Source organism: Pristiophorus japonicus, chromosome 4 (assembly GCF_044704955.1).
Source record: "Pristiophorus japonicus isolate sPriJap1 chromosome 4, sPriJap1.hap1, whole genome shotgun sequence".
Lineage (NCBI taxonomy): Eukaryota > Metazoa > Chordata > Chondrichthyes > Pristiophoridae > Pristiophorus > Pristiophorus japonicus.
The window spans coordinates 50,132,121-50,156,272 of record NC_091980.1 but is presented as its reverse complement, the minus strand read 5'-3'; the positions used below and the strand labels follow the sequence as shown (position 1 = coordinate 50,156,272).

General features: G+C 42.1%; 1 protein-coding gene across 9 annotated transcripts in view; it reads right to left on the bottom strand.

Moving 5' to 3' along the window:
• LOC139262898 (long-chain-fatty-acid--CoA ligase 6-like) overlaps positions 1-24,152 on the bottom strand; it is a 161,629-nt gene that overhangs the window by 26,602 nt on the left and 110,875 nt on the right. For 8 of the 9 annotated variants that reach the window (XM_070878157.1, XM_070878158.1, XM_070878155.1 and 5 more), the window contains 4 exons: positions 19,964-20,041; positions 13,075-13,209; positions 8,802-8,936; positions 4,457-4,552 (listed from right to left, as the gene is read on the bottom strand). In XM_070878157.1, the coding sequence (XP_070734258.1) occupies positions 4,457-4,552; positions 8,802-8,936; positions 13,075-13,209; positions 19,964-20,041 (444 nt within the window). Of the gene's footprint in view, positions 1-4,456; positions 4,553-8,801; positions 8,937-13,074; positions 13,210-19,963; positions 20,042-20,089; positions 20,168-24,152 lie in introns of all 9 variants that reach the window. The other variant, XM_070878163.1, reaches the window with a different exon arrangement.

Here is a 24,152-nt window from a genome sequence, read left to right as displayed (position 1 = left end):
GTTGCTTGAGGCTCAAAAATGCTCTGCACTTACGATCTATTAGTTCTTGGGCACTTAAAGACCAGCTAAGAGAGCCCTATACAGCCAGCACCTCTCAGCCAATCTGGCGTGCCTTGATGACCCCGAGATGCTCAGTGCCCACAGCGCTTGGTCTGCCCTCCAGGCCTCCATAACCAGTGCCTGTGAAAAGACATTTGGTTACTCAACCAGAAAACACCAGGATTGGTTTGATGAAAACGATCAGGAGATCCAAGAACTAATAGATCGTAAGTGCTCAATGTAAGGGGGAGGGGGATGAGAAAATGGTATTAATTTTGAGCCACGTTTATGCTACAGCCTATAAAAGGCATCCGAATCGAGTTTTGTGGTTTTAATGATACCTTCAGTAAAAAGTCAGTGTTTGATCGATTTCTATTGAAATCTTAGTCTGTATATTAAATACTATTGATGTTCATAATTTATTAATAAAATAGCATTAGATATAGCCAATAAATTATTTTAAATGACTTTTTAAAAAAAGAGTCACCAAGTTAAAAGCCGAAGCCTGACATCAAATCATTTAATAGATCAAAACAAATGCGAATGGAAGAAAAATGCTTAAGCAATCTTCTGGAAAGTGCCGTGAGAATACTAAAAATAAAACAAGGTCAGCTGCTTAGACGGACTTTCTGCAAAACTTAATGCTGTCCCATCGGAGATTTCTATGTTTCTTGATTGGCTAAGGGTGAGGAAGTGAAAGGAGCACCACCCCACGAGGTCCCAGGTTCCCATCCGCAAACATTTGAAGGCAAGATTTTGTTTGGGGGGGGTGGCTTCGCACGAACTAAGTGGATTTCGTTTGGATGTCAGTGGCACACTCCATTATGCCGCTGACCGCAAATTCAGGGCCAGTGATTCTGGGATAGAGCACTTAAATAGTAATGGATGATGAAAGTGTCGATGGTAATTCAGGACAGACAGGATGACTATAGCATCAGACTGCAGGATGAGTTCTTCAAATAAGCTGCTTATCATAATCTAGAACCTATACTAAGCCACCAGTTAATTACCAGTACTTGATTATATTCCTCCCTCCACCACCAAGAATCATGATCATCATCATAGGCGGTCCCTCGAACGAGGATGACTTGCTTCCATACCAAAAAGACCCGATATTCCAGTCTTAAACTCGAGGGGTAGAAGATGCCTGTGCGTGGATTTTTTTTAACGTGTGGTGACCATTGCACTTCAGCCACCACGTGGGCTTGACAGAGCTTGGCCTTTATCCAGTGGCAGGGGTTAATCAGGACGACTGGAGACCTGCTCTGCTGCACGGATCTCGTGCACACACATATCACAGTGTGGACTAGCCCGTGCTGCCCCTGGGCCCTCAGCTCTTCTGGGCCCCCAGAATCTTTACTAAATGTCAGCAGTTTTGCAATGACATTGCTTATGGTAAATTGAACAATGAGCATAGGAGTGCTACATCATGTAATGTACAATGTATTATTTTGCTGCGGTGTAGCTGACTTCAAGATGGATTTTCTGTTTAAGGCTAGAAAATCTAATTGTTGTCAGTGAACGTAGCCTGAGGTCACTCAGAGTTTAATTGCTGTTTTGTCAGGCACCTTTGCAGTTTGGAAGGCACTTGTCAGTTCAAGATTGTGGCTCAGAAACACCAATCATTTTAAAATTGTCTTGTGTTTGGAACAAAATGTGACAACTGGAGTGTGACAGAGGCTCATGCTGACTTGAGTTTTCAATATATTCCTAGTGGATCACCCTGTGACTTTGTTCACAGTAAATCAATTGCTACATTGTTTTATAAGGCCAAAAGTATTGTACCATATAGTGCAAAATTAATTATTTGTAACAGAGAGGGCATTGAGGTAGCTATAGGATTAGAATGCAATGAGAATGTGGTACGGGGTTTGTCTGTACTGAGGGAGGGGTTCACAGAAGCCAAGGGGGTGGGGGGTGGGTGGGGTTCTGAGGAAGGTATCTGAGGAGACAGACCCTAAATTGCACTAAGACAGGAGAGCATTTGGAATATTGGGGTTTGTTGGATGCTGGCAGTATTGACGGATGAAGGGGCCAACATTCTTGTGGGAGAGCAGGGCCAGGAGAATGGGAATCCAACAGCAGTTGACCCCTTTTCAACTATCAGACCCCTGCCACCATCTGTTTGATCGTGACAGATACCTCCAGCACCAATCTCCTCATCGTCTCCCAGTTCCTGTCTTTATGTTCTTGCTTTCAAACATCTAAAAGTAAATTTTCTGCATCTTAAAAATAAATGGACAGAAAATCATGGGCTGGACATATGCAGTTTTCTGATATACACTCCCAAAGTGTACCAGGAGTGAGCTATTAGTGATTTTGCTAACTTACAGAATATTTGATAAAAAGAAATTTCCATACACAAACAAAAGTTAGCTCATAAAATACAAAACATTATTGTTTATGCAGTTTCCAAATTTTCACGCAAGAAACCCAGTATTCAGTGTGAAGAATTGTTGAGTCACGAGCGATCAAATTAATGGAAAATTCCTGTTAAAAAAGTGACAGCCAGGTGTCATCAAATGTGGGGGAAGGCAGGGGAGTTTAATGAGAAGGGAAGATAAAATGGGAAGGGAGGAGAGAAAAGAGTTGATAAGGTGAAGAGGGGGACAAGGTAAAGGGGAGAGGCAAGGAATGAGGGGGGCAGGCGGAGAGGGCAAGAGGAAGGGAGGGGAACTGATGATGTGGAGAGGGTGTGATAAAGTGAAGTGAGAGGAGAGAAGATGAGCGGAAAAGACAGAAGGGGAAAGAAGACAGATTGAGGCAGGGTGAAAATAGGGAAGAAGAGCGGGGAGGAGATGGAATAGAAAGAAGCAGGAAGGGGGAGGAAGGTGAAGGGAGCAGGGAAGGGGGGGTGGGGGGTGGGTTGCCAGGGTTTTATTTTTTGCCTCAACAATGTAGGAGCTGGTTTATGAATTTTGCCTTGATGATGGGGGGAGCAATGAAAAACATTGGATTTTTGCCTCAGTGGTGGAAGGAGGGAAAAACAGAGTCCATTTTCTGCCTCAAGGCGGCAATGTTGGCAGCCAATTTCTGCCTCTGTGGATGGTATGGAGGTGTCTACAACCTATTTCTGACTCCTCCAAGGGATGGGGTTGGGGATTGGCTGGTTTCCACTTGGGTCTGTGTCTGCCTTTCTCCCAAGCAATTAACTTTTAGTTTCAAATATGGTCATTTCTTTCATCTATTGACTACACAGTCTTGGGCTGTCATTCCGATTATAAGAAGTTAGTCTTTGTGGGGTAACTGGTTTTTACTGCTTTTGAGTTGTATTTACATAATTTTCTAGAGGTTTTTCTCATTTGTTGAGCTCCATTTTTTCCTCTTTGCATGCGAGTGTACGGCACCATTTTCTATTATGTCACCCTTGTCCATGGCTAGCCAAGGTTCCTGCTCAGTCGAAGAATTAATTGCTATATTTTTTCCAATTTATTCATCTTTAGGACTTTTCAAATTTGCTCATTTTTAAAAATAACTTTTTTTTGTGTGCGGTTCCACAGGTGAGTTTTATTTTCTGTATTAGGTAGTCCTGTCATGTAACATTGGGGGAGATTTTAGTTGGTGTCGAAATGGGCACAAAGTCCATGGAGTGGCCACTCTGCCCAGTCGTTAGTGTTGGCGTGAGGGAAACCCAGCCAACCAGGATTAAACATGAAAGAGATAAAATCTGAGGCACGCAGCCTCATTAAAATAGGTAAATAAGCAACCCACCTCCTGGGAGCGGGTTGGTTGCCCGCTCCTCTGTCCTGCCTCCGTTAAAACACAAAATGGGCGGATTTGAGGTAGGTTGAGTTCGGGTCTGAGATTTTAAATTTGTTTACATCCCACCCAACCCAAACCCAACTGTTAAAATTCCCCATACCAAGTCAGCCTGGAGGTTGCACCTTGGGGGGTGGGGGCTTGAATGCTACACGGTTCCACCCATTTGTTCCTGAAAATTGCAATCAGTGTCATACAACTGGGTCAAAGGACCCTGATATGCATATTTCAGGTGGCCGGGTTGCTCGCCCTTTGACAGACCTGCATGTAAATTGCATGAGCTGAACCTTGGGCATCAGTGGAGCAGCCGAGGTATTTCCCTCCCTTCTGATTGTCAACTGATGGCCAATTCTTTTACAGACTTTCTCTAGGCACTTCTAGGAGCTGAGAAGGCAGTCAGCGTGCTTAATCCTGGGATGCATTCAAACCTGCTCTTGGATTGCTAGTATGAGGCATGTGACATTTACCTACTGTGGGATTTCTGTTCAATCTTCCCCCATTTCCCACAGCAGAGCAGAACCTATGATCCATCTTTGTGGTGTGTGTGTTTTTTTTTTAAAAAGCTGGTGAGAAGTGCACGTATTATTTATTTTGATTATTTTGAAAAATATTTTCTCACAAAAGTTGAAAAGAATTACAAAAGTATGTGCTTTCCTACCTGGCAACCCAGTGCTGCTCTTAGAAAACCCAGTACAGCAGGAGAGGCAGGAGCAGCCCCTGTGACAATCATTCTCACCTTTCCCCCAAGATTATCCTGTGTAAACAAACATCTCCAAGTTAATAGGAAAAACAATGGCCAAATGCAGAGCAAGGCATACATTTCACAACAGCAGTAATTCCAACTCTCGTGAATTGATCACGAGATATGCGATTTTTAATGAAAATTTAGCCCAACACATGATCTCGCGATTCAGCACTGAAATCTCGTGTTTTTTTCTAAACTTGCAGTAATGCATTTCTTATTAGTTTCAGCACCCAGCAGCAGACCCACTCGATTATCCATCAAAGCAGCATGCCGCAATGATGCTGGATGGGGAATGACACAATGATGCTGGGCGGGAGCTGAATAGCACGGCAGCACCGGTCAGCATTGGCCACAGGGATTGGCATGGATTGGAACGCTCCTGGGGGGGTGGGGGGGGGGGTGTGCCATGCACTCAGGGGTTGGAACTTTCTGTAGTGAGTATTCCATTCCTGCGCTGGATGCTCACAGCGCTTTCTTCGCATGCACCCCGACTCATCGCTCTTTTCACTGGGGATCCAGCTGGAGGATACACGTGGTGCATTGCTATTCTTCCCTGAATTGTGAGGGAAAACACTTGCATTAAAAAAATATTATAATAACAGGGAGCTCATCACGTTGGATTGTTTGAGGAACTGATTGGTAGCTTCGTCGAACTTAGTCTACAGCTTCGGAGCACATAGTCTGAAGCACTACTGAGCATACGCAGCAGGTCACTGAGCATCTTATGTAGTATTACTTTGTTCATTGAAGACAGCACAGACATCTATTAGTGCTGTGATGGGAATGGTAAACATCCTGTCGGCAAACAGTGAGCTGCGGAGCAAGACTTCGGCTGACACTCCAGTGACAGACCTGTGTACCGAGCCCACAGTGGCCTCAGCACAAATATCATCCACCTTCTGATCCCACATCAATATCATTAGCATGTCACGCCTCTCTGAGTCTCTGAAATATCGGGCATTACAAAGTATTAATTTTTGTTTAGAATACAATAATTTTGCACTTGCCAGATACGATACTGAAAAATCACCTCCCGAAACTCAAAAGGAGCACCCAAACATAGTAACATGGATTTTAATAAAGTTTTTTGTTATGCATTTTCAGATGCATTACATAAGAACATTCGAATTAGGGGCAGGAGTAGGCCATATGTCCCCTCGAGCCTGCTCCACAATTCAATAACTTCAAGGCTATTTTTCAAACTCTGGTCCACTTTCCTGCCCAATCTCAGCCTTGAATATAATCAACTCAGCATCCACAACCCTTTGGGGTAGAGAATTCCAAAGATTAACAACCCTCTGAGTGAAGCAATTCCACCTAATCACACTCTCAAATTGGCGACTGCTTATCCTGAGACTATGCTCCCTATTTCTAAACTTTCCAGCCAAGGGAAACAACCTCTCAACATCTGCCCTGTCAATCCCCTTCAGAATCTTGTGTGTTTCAATGAGGTTATAGTTTTTGTAAAGAGCTGTGAACTGTTAGCGATTAAATAAGCCACTACTTAGGTTTATAAACCAACTGACAATCGATATTGATTTATGTTTGGAAAAAATAGCACCTCATTCATGAATTCTACACCAAATCTCATGATTTTTAAAGAGTTTGTCTCTTGATTTAAGAGATGATGGGCGTGGCAATACTGCAACTGATTTACGCTGCCTGGGACGTCCAATTATTTAAATCTGCTTCCAAAGTGGAATTAAAAAATGCCCTCCTACAAATAATATTACACTTAATTTCAAATTATGGTAGAGTATTTTCAGCATAACTAAAGAAAGCAGTAGATTTGCATTCCTGAAACGGCAGTCAGGAGGTGACTGAGCCACAAAAAATCAGTATCGGTTGGACAGTGCTTTATTTTTAAGCCAGTGTTAATTTTTCTAGGCTCAGATCCCTACCATGGGGCCCGAAAACCAATCTGAGAGATTCCCTATGGAGCATCATACTAATACTCCCATTGTTAATGTCAGCAGAACTTCTCCCTGTGGAGTGCTGGAGCTGCATGAAATTGGAAAATATAAATAAGTATATATTTTTTTTAAAAAGGTATGAAATTTTAAAATAGTGTTAAAATTGGAAACTAGCACTTTATATTGAAAGCAATTCTTCTATACTGTTCCTTTCACTGGCATAACAATAGGAAGTAATTGGAGATGACTGTAGCAAGGCTATGTTTTCTTAAAGTGAGCCTGGTGTTAGCTGAATGGCTTTCTTCATCCAGTGAATGGACTTTCTCATCTATTTTTTATCGTGTGTGATCTTGTGATTGCTGATAGCAGATAATAAATTGGAAAAGATTTTCACTGGTGTGCAAGATAGTAAACCATTTCCAAGCTGTAGTTAAAATCAATTTGTTATGGAGACCTATTCATCTTTTTTTGAATGAAACAAACCATAGATGTAGCCCGAGAATTTTTTCCTGAAAATATGCTGACCTATATTTTATATGAACAACCATTTTCAAATAAAGCTGCAAGGATTAATTTTTCAGTACATCACTTTCGGAGCCAGTACACCATTCCAAAGCACTTTCTGGGAGAGATTGCTACAGGCAGGCAGTATGCCTTTCGAGGAGAGGATACTTAAAAATATCCCAACAGTGGATAGTCATGGGGTTATAAGGGGGGGAGGAACTTAACACAATCACTAAGGAGGTGGTACTCAGTAAGATAATGGGACAAAAGGCAGGTAAATCTCCTGGAACTGATGGCTTGCATCCTAAGGTCTTAAGAGAAGTAGCGGCAGGGATAGTGGATGGAAAACTGCAAATGTAATGCCCCTATTTAAAAAAGGAGGCAGACAAAAAACAGGAAACTATAGCCTAACATCTGTGGTTGGGAAAATGTTGGAGTCCATTATTAAAGAAGCAGTAGCAGGACATTTGGAAAAGCAAAATTCGGTCAGGCAGAGTCAGCATGGATTTATGAAGGGGAAGTCATGTTTGACAAATTTGCTGGAGTTCTTTGAGGATGTAACAAACAGGGTAGATAAAGGGGAACCAGTGGATGTGGTGTATTTGGACTTCCAGAAGGCATTTGACAAGGTGCCACATAAAAGGTTACTGCACAAGATAAAGGTTCACGGGGTTGGGGGTAATATATTAACATGGATAGAGGATTGGCTAACTAACAGTGGACAGACAGTCGGGATAAATGGTTCATTCTCTGGTTGGCAACCAGTAACTAGTGGGGTGTCGCAGGGATCAGTGCTGGGACCCCAACTATTTACAATCTATATTAACGACTTGGATGAAGGGACTGAGTGCAATGTAGCCAAGTTTGCTGATGATACAAAGATGGGAGGAAAAGTAATGTGTGAGGAGGACATAAAAAAACCTGCAAAAGGACAGACAAACTAAGTGAGTGGACAAAAATTTGGCAAATGCAATATAATGTTGGAAAGTATGAGGTTATGCACTTTGGCAGAAAAAAAATTGAAGAACAAGTTATTATTTAAATAGAGAAAAATTGCAAAGTGCTACAGTACAGTGGGACCTGGGGGTCCTGGTGCATGAACCACAAAAGGATAGAATGCAGGTACAGCAAGTGATTAGGAAGGCCAATGGAATCTTGGCCTTTATTGCAAAGGGGATGGAGTATAAATGCAGGGAAGTCTTGCTACAGTTATACAGGGTATTGGTGAGGCTACACCTGGAATACTACATGCAGTTTTGATTTCCATATTTACAAAAGGATATACTTGCTTTGGAGGCAGTTCAGAGAAGGTTCACTAGGTTGATTCCAGAGATGAGGGGGTTGACTTATGAGGAAAGGTTGAGCAGGTTGGGCCTCTACTCATTGGAATTCAGAAGAATGAGAGGTGATCTTATCGAAACATATAAGGTTATGAGGGGGCTTGACAAGGTGGATGCAGAGAGGATGTTTCCATTGATGGGGGAGACTAGAACTAGAGGGCATAATCTTAGAATAAGGGGCCAGCCATTTAAAACTGAGATGAGGAGGAATTTCTTTCTGAGGGTTGTAAATCTGTGGCATTTACTGCCTCACAGAGCTGTGGAAGCTGGGTCATTGAATAACTTTAAGACAGAGATAAACAGTTTCTTAACCAAAAAGAGAATAAGAGGTTTATGGGAAGCGGGCAGTGAAGTGGACTTGAGTGCATGATCAGATCAGCTATGATCGTATTAAATGGCAGAGCAGGCTCGAGGGGCCGTATGACCTACTTCTGCTCCTATTTCTTATGTTCTTATGTTTAATGGTGTATAAAGACATTTGTAAAATCAATAATTTTTTACCTGTATTTTTTTGAAAAAGAGTTTGTCCCACAGGCTGTCATTCCTTATGATGCCATTTCGCACTTCAATTGCCTTTCTCCTGGCTGCAAATTCCAACAGCCAGCGTTTTACTGGTGTACCTGCTTGGCTAAATATCTAAAATAAATTGAACAAAATTTGTACTTTAGTGGCATCATATCATGAAAAGCGTTTTTAACCCTGCCTAGTTGGCGGAAACTGGGTGGGCGTACAGTTAAAATTGCCAGTGGGACTTGCCCGCTGAGATCCCGCTCGCCTCCAGAAGGTTCCGATTTTAACCTGCTCTTCTGAGCACCGGAAACTATCGGAAACCAACTTCTATCTTCAAAAGAGGCTTGTGGTGGAAACCATTGTAGCTTTCTCGCCAGGCAGAAAGAGGAATTGGGGCCAGAAGAGGCCCAACAAGATACGTGGTTTTACTTCTTTTGACTTTCCTTGTGGGTCCAGAAGGAGAAGTTATCGTGAAAAGGAATATTTGGGCATTGCCTGCCCGAGGCTTCTCCTCTCCTAGCGACTTACCTGCGTCTATGAGGATGAAGCCAGGAGTTAAAACCGCCAGGGCCTCACACTGCTGTGATCGGGACAGTTTACCGCCTGCCTCAGCCCCATCTGCACAATTGCTGCTCTTAAAGGGGGGGATTTTAACCTGAAGAAATGGGTGTTGGGGTCGTTAAGGGAAGTGAAAGTGTTAAAAATCTGAATTGGACCAGAACCCACCTCCAACCCGCACACTTCCGGTTTTAATGAAGGCAGGATGGGGGGGGCGGGGAACCAATTCGCTGCCAGCAGGCGGGTCACCCATTTAAATATTATAATGAGGCTGCCGTACCTCTGCTTTAACCTTCATTTAAAATTATATCTTTAGCTGGTCGAATTTTGGAGGCCTCATGAAACCCGCCAGCTAATGGATGGTGAGAACCGCTGGATCCAGGAGGTACCTCCTGGAACAAGCGTCTCTACCTAACCCAACCCCGCGATTAGAGATCCCCCCACAAGACCTGCGACACCCCCGCAAGGCCTCCGATCTACCCCAAGAGGCCTCCCCACCACCCCCCCTCCCTGCTGTGGCCTCCTCCAGCACCCGACCCTTCCACCATGTGCTGATCCTGGCCCCCAATCCTCACCAGTCACCGCCCCCCACCCGTGCTCCTCCGGTCTCCCCTCAACCCCAGTGCGAACTTTCCCTCCTCTCTGCGGCCTAGTGCCGCAGGTCTACCTGCTGGGAGCTAGCCAGGCTTTCAATCTGGCTGGCTGTGGGTGGGAAGCAGAGGTTTCCTATACAAATCAGGCCCTGCCATTAAATTCGTAGGGCCTGCGGGAAACCCGTTCTCCTGGGTTTTCCTACCGCTTCGGAGCCCCCTGCTCCCAACCCGCCTTCCTCATTAAAATTTAGGCCAAAATCTCAGTTAAAGGTTATTGGGCTAAAAATTGGGGGTTTAGCACCCACCATTACCGCCAGATTTGGGGGGGGAAAATGGCCATTTTTCAGCAGCTCGCCGAAAGTATTATAATCAGTCTGATCGTGATGTAATTGGACATGCAACTCCCAGTTGATGCCCGCTCATCCATTTTGGATTTTGCCGCTCCTATTGCAACCCGCTCTAAAGCACACCAGTGTGTGCAGTCGCTATCAGCAGCATTAATGGCATTGAGGATTCTGGCAGGACTTGGCAGATTGCAGATGAAGATGGAGGCTGACAAGTGGAAAACACCTCAGATGGATGCCGAATGTCAAACACCTCTTTTGCCAAGGTTATTCCTTTATACTTTCATTTTTTGCCCATCAGTGGGAGTGGAGGTTGCATTTTCTGGCGACTTTCTGGGAGGCCTACAGTGTTTGTCAGTAAATCAATGAGCTTGTGGAACAAGCTTTTCGTTCAGAACTGAACACTTGCACAAGACTGCAATTCCCTCAGCGGATTCCCAGCAAATAAAAAAATACTAATTCCTATAAGAGCATCAGATTGCCTCGAACTCGATTGCAACATTTGAAGATCATCTTTGAAATGATCTCTTTTATCTTTATGATAGCATCACCAGAATGTCACCCCATTGAAAATCTGGACTCAACTCCTTAAGATTTTAAGCAATTATGATAAATTTCAAAATTCCATAACCAATTATTTATCAAATAATTTTTGTGTTGAGTATGCAAGACCCACTGCATTCTGGCATGATTACTACACATTTAAGCACTTTCAAGAGTAACCATTGGGGAAAGATTATTGTTACAGAGAACGCAGGTATTTCATGAATTATTTAAAAAATCAACAAACATTGAGTTGCAGATAATATTTTTGTAGTAAGTGCAGCAACTGTTTCGTACATAGCCTACAGGTTCACTCGTTTCTTCCCTGTTCCCCTTCACTGCAAGCGGGAGACAGACACGACCTTTGGCCTCCTGCTGAGCTTAGCGCTGGAAAGAATGTGTTACACCGCAAAATCAATGCTACACTGGTGTGAATTAGCAGGCAGCATCAAAATACCAATGCTTTGATAAGTGAAGTGTTATGCATGTGGGCATACCATTTTGTCCTTGTACAAGACCTTGGTCAGGCCTCAATTGGAATAGTGTATCCAGTTTTGGTCTCTTCACGTGGTGGGTGATATTGAGGCTTTGGAAAAAGGACAGAGGAGGGCCACTAGACTAATTCCCAGTTTAAAGTTTCTTAGTTAACAAGATAGACTTAAAGAGTTGGGACTTTATACTTTAGAGCAGCGTAGACTTGGGGTGATCTGATTGAGGTTTATAAGATGATGAATGGAATAGAGTGTGTTCCAGTTGACAGTTTGTTCCAATTAAATAGGTTAGGGAGGACCTGGGGTGTAAGGCCAGATTTCAGTTAGATGTCAGGAGATGGTTCTTTTCCCAGAGAATATAGTGGATCTCTGAAACTCGTGTGGTGGATGCCGACTCGCTGAATCTCTTCAAGTGAGAGCTGGGCCTTTTCTGGTTGGGGCAGACACCATCTCTTACAAAAGGTCGGTACTTCAGGCAATTCAAGGCCAGAGTGGTCTCCTGGAATACTTTATTGCCTAGATGGGTCGGAGAGGAATTTCCCAGATTTTCTCCCCCAAATTGGCCTGAGTTTTTACCTGGTCTTTCACCTCTCCCAGGAGGTCACATGGTTTTGGGTGGAGTGGGGAGTGTATATATTGAGTGGGACAGGCTGGATGGACCAGAGGGTCTTTACCTGTCCGTTATTGTTCTTATGTTCATAGTCTTCTGTACATCATTTCCACCCTCAGCCCCACCACTGATCATTAAAATCGGTTAGAGCCTTAACCCTATCTCTGTAACTCCTCATTAAACCCCTCTGCCTCTCTTCTCTCTTAAAACCCATCTTTTCAACCAAACTCCAACACATAGCTTGGCATCCATTTCCTTATCATTTTTATCAATTTTACTTTTTTTTTCACCCTCTGTGTAAAGTGCTTTTGGATATTTATCTCCGTTAAAGGCACTATATAAATGCAAGTTGTTGTTGTCGTCGTACTACCTGAGGAAGAGAGTGTTCGAAGACCACGCCCTCAAATCTACCACCAAGCTCATGGTCTACAGGGCTGTAGTAATACCCATCCTCCTGTATGGCTCAGAGGCATAGACAATGTACAGAAGACACACCAGCGATGTCTCTGTAAGATCCGACAAATCCCCTGGGAGGACAGGCGCTCCAACATCGTTCTCGTCCAGGCTAACATCCCCAGCATTGAAGCATTGACCACACTCGATCAGTTTCGCTGGGCAGGCCACTTAGTTCGCATTGCCAGACAAGAGTCACCCAAAGCAAGTGATCTATGCGGAGCTCCTTCATGGCAAACGAGCCAAAGGTGGGCAGCGGAAACATTATAAGGACACCCTCAAAGCCTCCCTGATAAAGTGTGACATCACCACTGACACCTGGGAGTCCCTGGCCAAAGACCGCCCTAGGTGGAGAAAGTGCATCGGGAAGGGCATTGAGCACTTCGAATCTCAACGCCGGGAGCATGCAGAAATCAAGCGCAGGCAGCGGAAAGAGCGTGTGGCAAACCAGTCCCACCCACCCCTTCCCTCAACAACTATCTATCCCACCTGTGACAGAGACTGTGGCTCTCGTATTGGACTGTTCAGCCACCAAAGAACTCACTTCAGGAGTGGAAGCAAGTCTTCCTCGATTCCCGAGGGACTGCCTATGATGATGATGATGACCTTGTAACACAATAAACTCATGCTACACTTACTAAATTGTGCATTAATACACAGAATAGAGCTCACCTTATCATACATTCGATTTAATAGTCTTGGAACAACAGGAAAAATAGTTGGATGAAGAGCCTTCATATCATCAGACAGGAGCCTAATGTCACCTTGGAAGAAACCTATCCGACCTCCATGGCATATAACTACAGACTGAAAGAAAATAAAATCATATTTATTAAAATAGATCCAATGATGCTGTTATGCCAATTCTTCAAAGTTTCTCAGGTTAGCTATGAGCAGATAGAGTAGTTGTAAAAGCTATTTGCATATTATAGACATCACGGTCAATTTTCCTTGGGAACCAGCTGGTCGGAAACAGGGTAGTAGCGCTCTAAAAATCAGTGTGAAACTTACCATTCTTTTCCTGCGCCCGATATGCCTGCCACCATTTCAAACTTGTCCTGGAACCGAGCAGCCAGGGCACCTGCCTGTTTTAGCCTGGTGCCTCATTAAGTTATGCGAATCAGAAATTAATGATTTACATAGGACCCCAACGCAATTTTTAGATAACATTGGGCAGATTATGCACCGTACATCCTCCACCTATTGGAATACTCTGCCTGCTCCCACAAAAATGTTTGCCAACCATCTGTGACCTCCTCCTGCGACATCCTTCAACTACCCCCATCACCCACCCCTCCCGGTTTAACCTCTAATTTCTGACTTGGCTCCATGGAGGAACTGACAGATTTCCAGCCCATCGGATCGTTGTGCTGGTTTATCATTCACAAATCACCAATTCCATGCCAAAGGCTCAAGTCTCTCACTGAGGAAATCGGGTGGGTGGTTAAATCCCTCTACCATCACCTGCCTGAAGTCTGCTGAAAGTTAAAATTAGCCCTATCATGTCAAGTATTCATTTTGTGCACCTTCAAACTGCATTACCAGATTCTTCTGCATCTAAAGTTGTGTGTGTGTGTATTTCCATATGTGCATGTGAGAAATGGCAGTCAATTTTAACCATTTTGATTTTTGCATTGTTCCTGCATTCTTAAACACTGCCAGACACCTCCAAATCCTCTGCCTGACGTCAAGATCAGCTTGCAATATAAACTTTTGTCTTTGACTGAGCTGATACTCGAGGCATACATCATGAACCAAAACAATTCGATTTCCAAAAATGATCCCGCCCACTCTAGTGTGTTCAAACCAGTGACCTATTTAAGAATGAATGAAACTTGCCCTAAACTTTTTATTAATGGTGATTCTTCTTTTGATTTTCCCTTTATATCTGTGGAAGACTAACTGGTCTTCCTATAGTAGCACAGATGAGAAAAAGAAATGAGCAAATGCAGACAGTAGGCTCGAATCTACATTGCATCAAATCATAGTGCATCATGGCTCCAACTCAATAACTGTGCATATACAAAATTTATTTTCCAACAGTGGGCACATGACATCACAGAATGATAGTATGAGCTGATCTAGTACCAATCTAAGGAAAGGTCAGAATGCTTACTAAAAAAACTGTCATTTTTGTCATTTGATGATGATGTCATAGTAGGCCGTTTTATACTGATAAGCAATAAAGTCATTTCAACTCAATTTTAAAAAATCCTGCCCATTTTTCCCCTCCTCCATTCTCTGTCTTGCCAGAACATACCCATTTACTGGTTGAGAGGGCAGGGATACCTTTTGCCAAGCCACTGCCAACATTGTTAGCTTTCTGAAGCCTGTTACCAAAAATTAGGTGGGCATGTTGCTCCAACACTGCCTATGATACTGTTTATCAGCTGCCACAGACTTGTTCAAGTAATTAGTTAGGACTCCCTTGATGATTTTCAGCCATCCTTCTAAGGGGATACTTTAGCACCAATCATTGCCTCGCTGGGTGCTTGACTTCAATTGAGAGTGAGGGGGCCAATTCTAAGATTAATGCAAAGTGCAGAACCACCGTGGTGTCTTCAATGCCTGTGCCGCCCTTGAAACATTAGGAGATCTACAAGAGTAGTTAAAGATAGGCGGGTTGAGTTTCTGCTTGTTGCCACTAGTTATATTAGCGCAATCCAGGTGAAATCAGCCAAACCACTTACGCTCGTGTTATCTGCGATCTTTTACGGTGATTCAATTCATCCAAATCAGGCCCCGCCTATTGCTCTGGTTCGGGAAGGCTCTTCAAATTGTTTTCTTAGAGGCACAGGCACTAGTAGGCACATTTTAAATGTTTTTAATTCACCAAGACATTGATTAGTGCACACAATTATTAAATGGTTCAGAATAGTTTTTTTTAAGTCATTTTTCATGATTTTAAATCAGGTTACTCACAGGTGGAGGACTGGACAACCTTATTAAAACTGTTCATTTCTGCTGATAAACTCATGTTCAGCTGTATTAATAAAACTATACCAGATTACCACTCTTAAAGACATCAAGGAATACTTTTTAATGGAAAGATAAAAAAGAAACCATTATGCTGTATTACACTGTCCGCTGGTTCATGGAAGATGTTGTGTTTGTGATTTTGCAAATTATTTTTAGCGAAAACCTGAAATATACCCGAACCAGTGCAATTTTAAGCGCATTTTGGGCGCAATTTCCAGGATAGTATATTTAAAAAGGTAAAATTATGCCTTTGGCAGAAATCAAATTGATTAAAATGTGATATACCTATGTTAGTCAACATTTTTCTACATTTTGATAATGTAGGTAAGATATACGATTCCAATTACTCGCTACAGCCTAATCCTTTTGATTCAAAGCCACTTACTTCTGATACACAATTTTAGCACTAAATTCCAACTTTTCTATTATTTACATTGGTTAATTAAAATGACCGGATAATTCATTTTTTAGTGCACAATGACTGAATTCTCAGGAATAGACTGTTTTGTACACACAGAATTACTGGCTAGATAAGCATGAGAGGTTAAGTAGGGTGTGCATTAGAATCTTATTAACAAAAGACATTGCAGAAATACCTTTTAGTTACTTCTACTGGGGAAACCTTTTATGTTTGTGATTAATTTGAAATAAAAATAAAAATCATTTTCAGTTATTATCTGCTTAACATCCACAGAAAATCAGAAATGCAATATATTGCTTCGATGTGATTAACACATTTAAAAAAAAATAAAACCCTTGAACGATTGAACTATACCCCAGGAGAATTAGAGATAAGAATGTGATTTGTGAAATATTGAGAAACATTTTGAGCGAGTTAGTGAACACTGGGGAAGTTCAAACAGATTGCAAACAGAAAAATGTAATTTCTGTTTTCCAGAAAGGTGACAGGGCCATACCTGACAACCACAGACCAATTAGGTTGTCCTCAATTTTTGGTAAACTAAAGGAATCAGTAATCATAAGCAAAATGGAAGAGTGCCTGTATGAAAGTAACCTAACAAAAGACAACCAACACAACTTTAGAAGTGATAGATCTCATCTGATCAAACTCGTCAACTTGTTTGACCGGGTGACACCTATGAGGATATCGCTGTCCTATTTACTAGACTTTCAAAAGGTCTTTAGGAAAGTGCCATGAGAGACTCCTGAACAAACTGAGGCGTGTGAGTGTTAAGGTAAGACATGGCGTTTGGCTAAAGGGAAGAAGGCAAAGGGCTGTTGTATGGGGAATTATATCATAATGGAGGGAGCTATTGAGTGGAGTGCCCCAGAAAGCACTTATTTCTGGTATACATAAGTGACCTAAAATTGTAGTTTCAGATTACATTAAGCTCTTCAACCTCAAGAATGAGCATTGTCAGAGATGCCCTATGTGAGATGCTTGAGAAAGAAAACCCAAAATATTACTTTTAGATATGCTAGCGCAACAAGAGACACAAGGTTATGAAGGGCAAGTTTTGGACAAGACATCAGGAAGTATTTATTTACACAGAGGATGAGCAACAATTGAAATGGGTTGATAGGAGGAGTGGGTGAGGCCAGGGCTCAGGACAAGTTTAATAAACATCTAAATGCGTAATGGGGAAAGTAAAGAGTTTATGGACCTGAAATTGCGGTTGGAGGCTATCTTTGTGCGAACGCCTCCAACACGAAAAAATCTACGAATCTACCCGTTGGTTCCGGAGCAACCTACGATGTCGGTCAGAGGCCTAGATTTGCTGCGCAGCGCATGAGAATCAGTCTTCGAGGTATGCAAGTAGAAGCTGGAGTCATGTGGGCCTGGACAACCAATCACGATGCAATATTCTCATTGTTAAAAATGGGAACTCAGTTTGTATGAGTTCCCATTACTATCATTGAGAAAAACCCCTAAAACATCCAAACACAGCATAATAAATAAATACAACACAAATTAATTGAAATTAAATGTAATTAAATGTTTTAGAAAAAAAATATTGTTTTGAATTTTTTTAATGTGTTTTAATAGTGTTAACAATAAACATACATGGAGATAGCAGAAACTCTGAACAAATATTTTGTATCAGTCTTTACAGTAGAGGACACTAACAATATTCCAACAGTGGGTAGTCTAGGGGCTATAGGGGGAGAGGAACTTAACACAATCACAAAAGGAAGTGGTACTCAGATAATGGGACTAAAGGCAGATAAATCCCCTGGACCTGATGGCTTGCATCCTAGGGTCTGAAGAGAAGTAGCGGTAGGGATTGTGGTTACATTGGTTATAATTTACCAAAATTCCCTGGATTCTGGGGAGGTCCTAGCAGATTGGAAAACTGCAAATGTAACACCCCTATTTAAAAAAGGAGGCACACAAAAAGCAGGAAACTATAGGCCAGTTAGCCTAACGTCTGTGGTTGGGAAAATGTTGGAGTCCATTATTAAAGAAGCAGTAGCAGGACATTTGGAAAAGCAAAATTCGGTCAGGCAGAGTCAGCATGGATTTATGAAGAGGAAGTCATGTTTGATAAATTTGCTGGAGTTCTTTGAGGATGTAACGAACAGGGTAAATAATGGGGAACCAGTGGATGTGGTGTATTTGGACTTCCAGAAGGCATTTGACAAGGTGCCACATAAAAGGTTACTGCACAAGATAAAAGTTCACGGGGTTGGGGGTAACATATTAACATGGATAGAGGATTCGCTAACTAACAGTGAACAGTCGGGATAAATGGTTCATTCTCTGGTTGGCAACCAGTAACTAGTGGGGTGCCGCAGGGCTCAGTGCTGGGATCCCAACTATTTACAATCTATATTAACGACTTGGAAGAAGGGACTGAGTGTAACTTAGCCAAGTTTGCTGACAATACAAAGATGGGAGGAAACGCAATGAGTGAGGAGGACACAAAATATCTGCAAAAGGACATAGACAGGCTAAGTGAGTGGGCAAAAATTTGGCAGATGGAGTATAATGTTGGAAAGTGTAAGGTCATGTACTTTGGCAGAAAACAAATCAAAGAGCAAGTTATTATTTAAATGGAGAAAGATTGCAAAGTGCCACAGTGCAACGGGACCTGGGGGTACTTATGCATGAAACACAAAAGTATAGTATGCAGGTACAGCAAATGATCAGGAAGGCCAATGGTATCTTGGCCTTCATTTCAAATGGGATGGAGTACAAAAGCAGGGAAGTCTTTACCACATCTACATAAGGTATTGGTGAGGTCACACCTGGAATACTGTGTGCAGCTTTGGTTTCCATATTTACGAAAGGATATACTTGCTTTGGAGGCAGTTCAGAGAAGGTTCACTAGCTTGATTCCGGGGATGAGCGGGTTGACGCAAGAGGAAAGGTTGAGTAGATTGGGCCTCTACCCATTGGAATTCAGAAGAATGAGAGATGATCTTATCGAGACGTATAAGATTATGAGGGGGCTTGACAGGGTGGATGCAGAGAGGATGTTTCCACTGATGGGGGAAGACTCGAACTAGAGGGCACGATCTTAGAATGAGGGGCATTTAAAACAGAGGTGAGGATAAATTTCTTCTCTGAGGGTTGTGAACCTGTGAAATTCACTGTCTCAGAGAGCTGTGGAATTTAAGGCAGAAATAGACGGTTTCTTAATCGATAAGGGGATATGTGGAGCGGGCAGGGAAGTGGAGCTGAGTCCATGATCAGATCAGTCATGATCTTATTGAATGGCGGAGCAGGCGCGAGGGGTCGTATGGCCTACTCCTATTTCTTATGTTCTTATGTATACCTTGATAGACAGGGTTTTTACTATAAAAATGTGTATTTAAATTTAATTTTTATATCATTTAAAACTCTTACGCTGATAAAAGTAGGCTATGCACCTGGTTTCACCAGGCATAAAAGTTTGAAGGACATTCGCTGGGCCTGAGTTGGGCAAATAGCATAATCTCTCCCATGCAGATATCCTTCTCGTGGGGATGTGGAGGATCTGTCAAGAGAATTCTTTGACAGATCAGAAAAGCTGTTTTTTGGCACATGCGCATCGCGCACCGAAAACCGGCATTTGCGAGTCCTTGCTGGGTCCGTGCACTCTTTGTACGGACCCGGCGAGGCCGGAATTTTAGGCCCAATATTCTGGAAGGATGATTATTACATGGGTTGAAGGGCCTTCTTCATCCAAACTTACTTTATGTGCACATTAAATTGCACTGAGTCATGATAATTGAGAAAAAAACTTGCATTATGTTGCATAGTGTTGCATTGACTTAGAACTTCATGTTACGTTGTGTATGAAAACACTGATCTAGAACAGTGTGTCACACTCATCGAGCACATTATGTTTTGTTTCACGAATCACAAGCAATAAATCCAAATTGCATTCATCAAGATGATGCAATTGAAGAAATTTAAAAGGCATTAAAACAAAATCTGCATAAATATGGTTATCAGTGGCCATAATGTGTCACCATTAGTCAGTAAATAGAGAAATACAGCACTAATGCAAGTCTGCATTGCTCTTCAGTGCTTTACTGAAAGGATGAGCAGAAAAGACAGAACAGCAAAAAGTGTACACTCTTTAGATGTGATGAACAGTGGTAGACATTCCTTTGCTGCCTTTATCCTTCTTACCTGTACCATTCTTTCAAACATGTGTGCTAATGGCAAGTAGGAAATATGTACATCATCAGATGTAGGCAGCCATTGGCTCTGTAAAACATAATAAATGGCACAAGCATGGTGAGATAAGACTCTTACCTGGATAACTCTCTCAAACATGTGAGCCAGAGGCAAGAAGGAAATAAGGACATCGTCCTGTCTTGGAAAGATCACTTTCTGCAGAGGGTATGAGGGAATGTGAGACAGAGAGGAGAATACACTGACAGAAAGACAAAGAGAAAGTTACCAGAGAAAAGAAAATGACACCAGAAGAAACGGATATGAATTAAAGGGGCTTTGTCATTTCGCAGGGTGTGTGGAGAGGAAGTAAGAGGTTAGTTACATCCTACAAAATCCTGCACTCTTGTCGCAATAGATTCCATCACAACAAAATTTACAACTCCACACTTGGCCAACTCAGTTCTGATGAAAGGTCATCAACCTGAAACGTTAACTCTGTTTCTCTCTCCACAGCTGCTGCCTGACCTACTGAGTGTTTCCAGCATTTTCTGTTTTTATTTCAGATTTCTAACATCTGTAGTATTTTTCCTTTTGCAAAAATGTACATATTTTTAAATTAAAAATGTTCTCCATTTTTAAAGGTCCTTTTCCTCATAACATGTACTGTTCCCTCGTCTCCCAGCCAACAGGCTGTTCTCAGGCGTTTGTTAACGTAGTCTGGAACCGATTGATGAGGGTAACTGGCCATCATTTTTTTCTAGCCTGAAAGTAGGAAAGTTACTTCGTGGCCAAATTGATAACTTGCCACCTCGTGAATTTCAGTCAAAAATTTCATGAAGGTCCGATGCCACTATCTGCCATCATTTCCTCCCCCTCCCCCCTGCTTTCTGCAGTCACCTGCAATATTGTACTTCTAAACTGGCTACTCTCTGAGCTGTAAATTGGCAGTGAATGATGCCATTGACATCACAACAGCTATATGTTGGGAACACTTTGTGACATAGCCCCTTTAAGAGTAAACAGAACACCTCACTAATGAAATAGCATATACAAAGTATTCAGTTAGCACATAGTACGAGCATAGCTGTATCATCTGTCTTGGGTTATTTTTATTCAATTGACACATTAACTAGAGAAAACACATTTTTCCAATGACATCTGGAAAAAACAATTAATTATTTTTTTCTTGATTTTATTTGCCTTCCCTCTCATTAGGTATCACATTTCATTTCCTCCAGTAAAAGATGGATAGGTAACCTGCTTCCAGGCTCTGCCAATCCCTACTGTTCAGTCAGCGACTAGGAAGTGTGCAAGACAACTGCCCTTCTGCTCTGGATTTTTAAGTATTATTGTACATCTTGTATGTTGCATATTTGCACTGTAGCAGGATGCATGCAGCGGGAGACAATCATAGTAAGGGCAAATGTCTCACAAATATGATGACTGGCAGGAACACAGAAATTACCTACAGATGTTGTACTAACAGCCAAGTCACAGATCTCCAGTACTGCAAAGGAAGATCAAACAATCTGAATTCACTGGGTGATAGTTAACTATAAACAAAGCACAGAATTATAGTCACTGATTCTCCTCCTCTCAGTGGAGAAAATGTCTGGTTTCTGCTGGTTTCCTATATCAGGATCTTGCACTCTGGAAAATGTCAGGGGTGGGTGCAGCCCATACCTAACCACTTTGTGATGCAATATACTCAGAACAATTCTACTGGAAATGTATGTACCCAAAGAATATTTTTTTAATTAGCTAAATTCTGAGAATAATTTAAATGCGAAACAATTGACGAGTGATGCATTTTATTTTCCACAACTACCCTCTCCCACACTGCTGAGGTAAATTGAGAGATAAACTGATTCAGTTCTCCTCTGGCACAGAAATATTACTGCCAAATTCTTAGGTTTTGAGGGGCATAATTTCAGCACAGTGAGAGTGGAGGAACAGGAATTTGTGGCACAATCCACTTCTGCTGGACTTGCACCCGTTTCTGGCAGTGAGGAGAAATTTTGATAGAGGGGCATGAACACTTTTTCTGTAGGTTCCCCTCAGTCATGACATGATTTTTGAAAGCAGGACTGGTAGAATGGCGGGTTCCTCCATAAACCCTGCCAGTTGTTATGATCTGGAATGCACTGCTTGAAAGGATGGCGAAAGCAGATTCAACAATAACTTTCAGAAGTGAATTGAAAAAATACTTGAAGGGGAAATATATGCAGGGCTATGGGGAAAGGGCAGGGGAGTGGAACTAATTGGATAGCTCTTTCAAAGAGCTGGCCCAAGTACAATGGGCTGAATGGCCTCCTGTGCTGTATCATTCTATGATTCTAGAGGCATTCTACTTCAAATAAATAATTGCATCAAGGGTTATTTTATATCCCAGTAATTGACAGCAATTTAAGTTTTGCAATCTTCTTGTTATTGTAAGAAAATGTAGTATTTCAGAAAGGATATCATCGGGTACCACTGACTGAAGCAGTTAACTGATGGACCTTGGAGTAAATATACTGACTGGGATGGTACTGAGCTACACAGACCCGGAAGGTCCTAGATTTGATTCCTATAAATTAAATATCAACAGAAATAGGAATAATAAGGGAGGCACACAACATTTGGGAATTCCAGACCAATCACTATTCAGTGTCCTCTCGCCTGCTCGAAATGATGTATGGATGGATAAAGACAGATCCCGCTTAGCTCTGATGCTCTCCATGGCCAAAGAGTCTGCTGATACTTGAGCAATTTTATCCCTGCTCACCTGGGTAGGGGGCCAGTTAGATTCGTCCATGGTACTTACTCACCGAGGTCCTGATTTTAACCTGATCTTAACCTAGTGGGAAGAGGAGTTGGAGCCAGAAGAGGCCCAAAAAGGAAGTTTTTAAAACACTTTTTTTTTTTGAGGCCCTCCTGAAAACCCTCCCAGCGACTTACCCGAGTGCCGGGGACCGTTCCTTTGGTTCTGGCAGCAGCATCCTGCAGCTCAATATTCTGCTCCCGGGAACCTGACTGGACCAATGCAGATGAGGCCTTGGGAGTCAAATTTCTCCCTGACGTCATACTGCTGAGGAGTGACGGTTTGCCACCCACCTTGGCCCCCGCCTGTACGACTACCAGCCCGAGTTAAAATAAAGAATCGTCATTCGATGTACTGGAGGGATGCTGGCACTCGGCGAATCACTGGGCAGTACCTTCAAGACGGGAGGGGTGGAAATTGGGATAAAGAGATAACTAATAGATTGATAGTGTTATAGTACCTGCTATGGAGAAAAAAACACATGCAATTTTGTTATAAATAATCTTACTGTAGAACTGTAGAAGATATTACTGGAAAAATAAATACTTTTTTTCTTTGAAATGTCTCCCATTGCGCATTATACTCTATTCAATCTCATTTTACTTTGCACTGGTGCTGAAATGCTATCACAGTCCTTGGTGGGTCGCAGTGTTACTCTTCTAATAATAGTTTCCTGCTGTGTTATCAATTGCTTCCTAGAACTAGTGATTCTTCTTATTTTGATTAAGCAGCATAACAACAGGGTTCATCTGGAAATAACTGGTGATTATTGAAAGAAAGAAAGAAAGATTTGCAAAATTTGTTCTTAAAGTGTTATTGGATGAGTGAGAGATGCTCCAACAGCAATGGTTAACCTTATATTGGTTACTGCATACAGGGATAATATTCCATTATTGCCTTGTAGAGAATCTGATATGAAGAAAGAACAATGTCTAAGGTTTCGCTACTAGCATTCCATACAGACTTTTTGGATAGATGCAGAATGCTGTGGTGCAACTGCCTCAGAAGTATTTCTAATTTCTCATCCACTTATTAAATATTTATCTTAAATTGACTGTGAATATTGTAACATTGCAACATTGTGTAGTGACCTTTGTAATTAATGTTAGTTAGCACTCCATAAAGCACACTGATTATATCCGAATTGTTAATCCTTCTCAGGGGATATCATTCATCAAATGCACGGAATGTGGTAACAGTAAAGGTTTGAAGTTACACCTACCACTAGCAAAACAATGATATATTGCTAAGTCAGGGAAATGATTTCAAAGGCCTTAATCTTGCCTTGGAGTTCAGACATTTATGATCTGCTTGATGGGATTATTATGTTGTGATCACTCTTTACTATCCATTTTCCCCTCTCTGTTTTGGGCTCTTTGGCCCAACATTGCTCCCTGG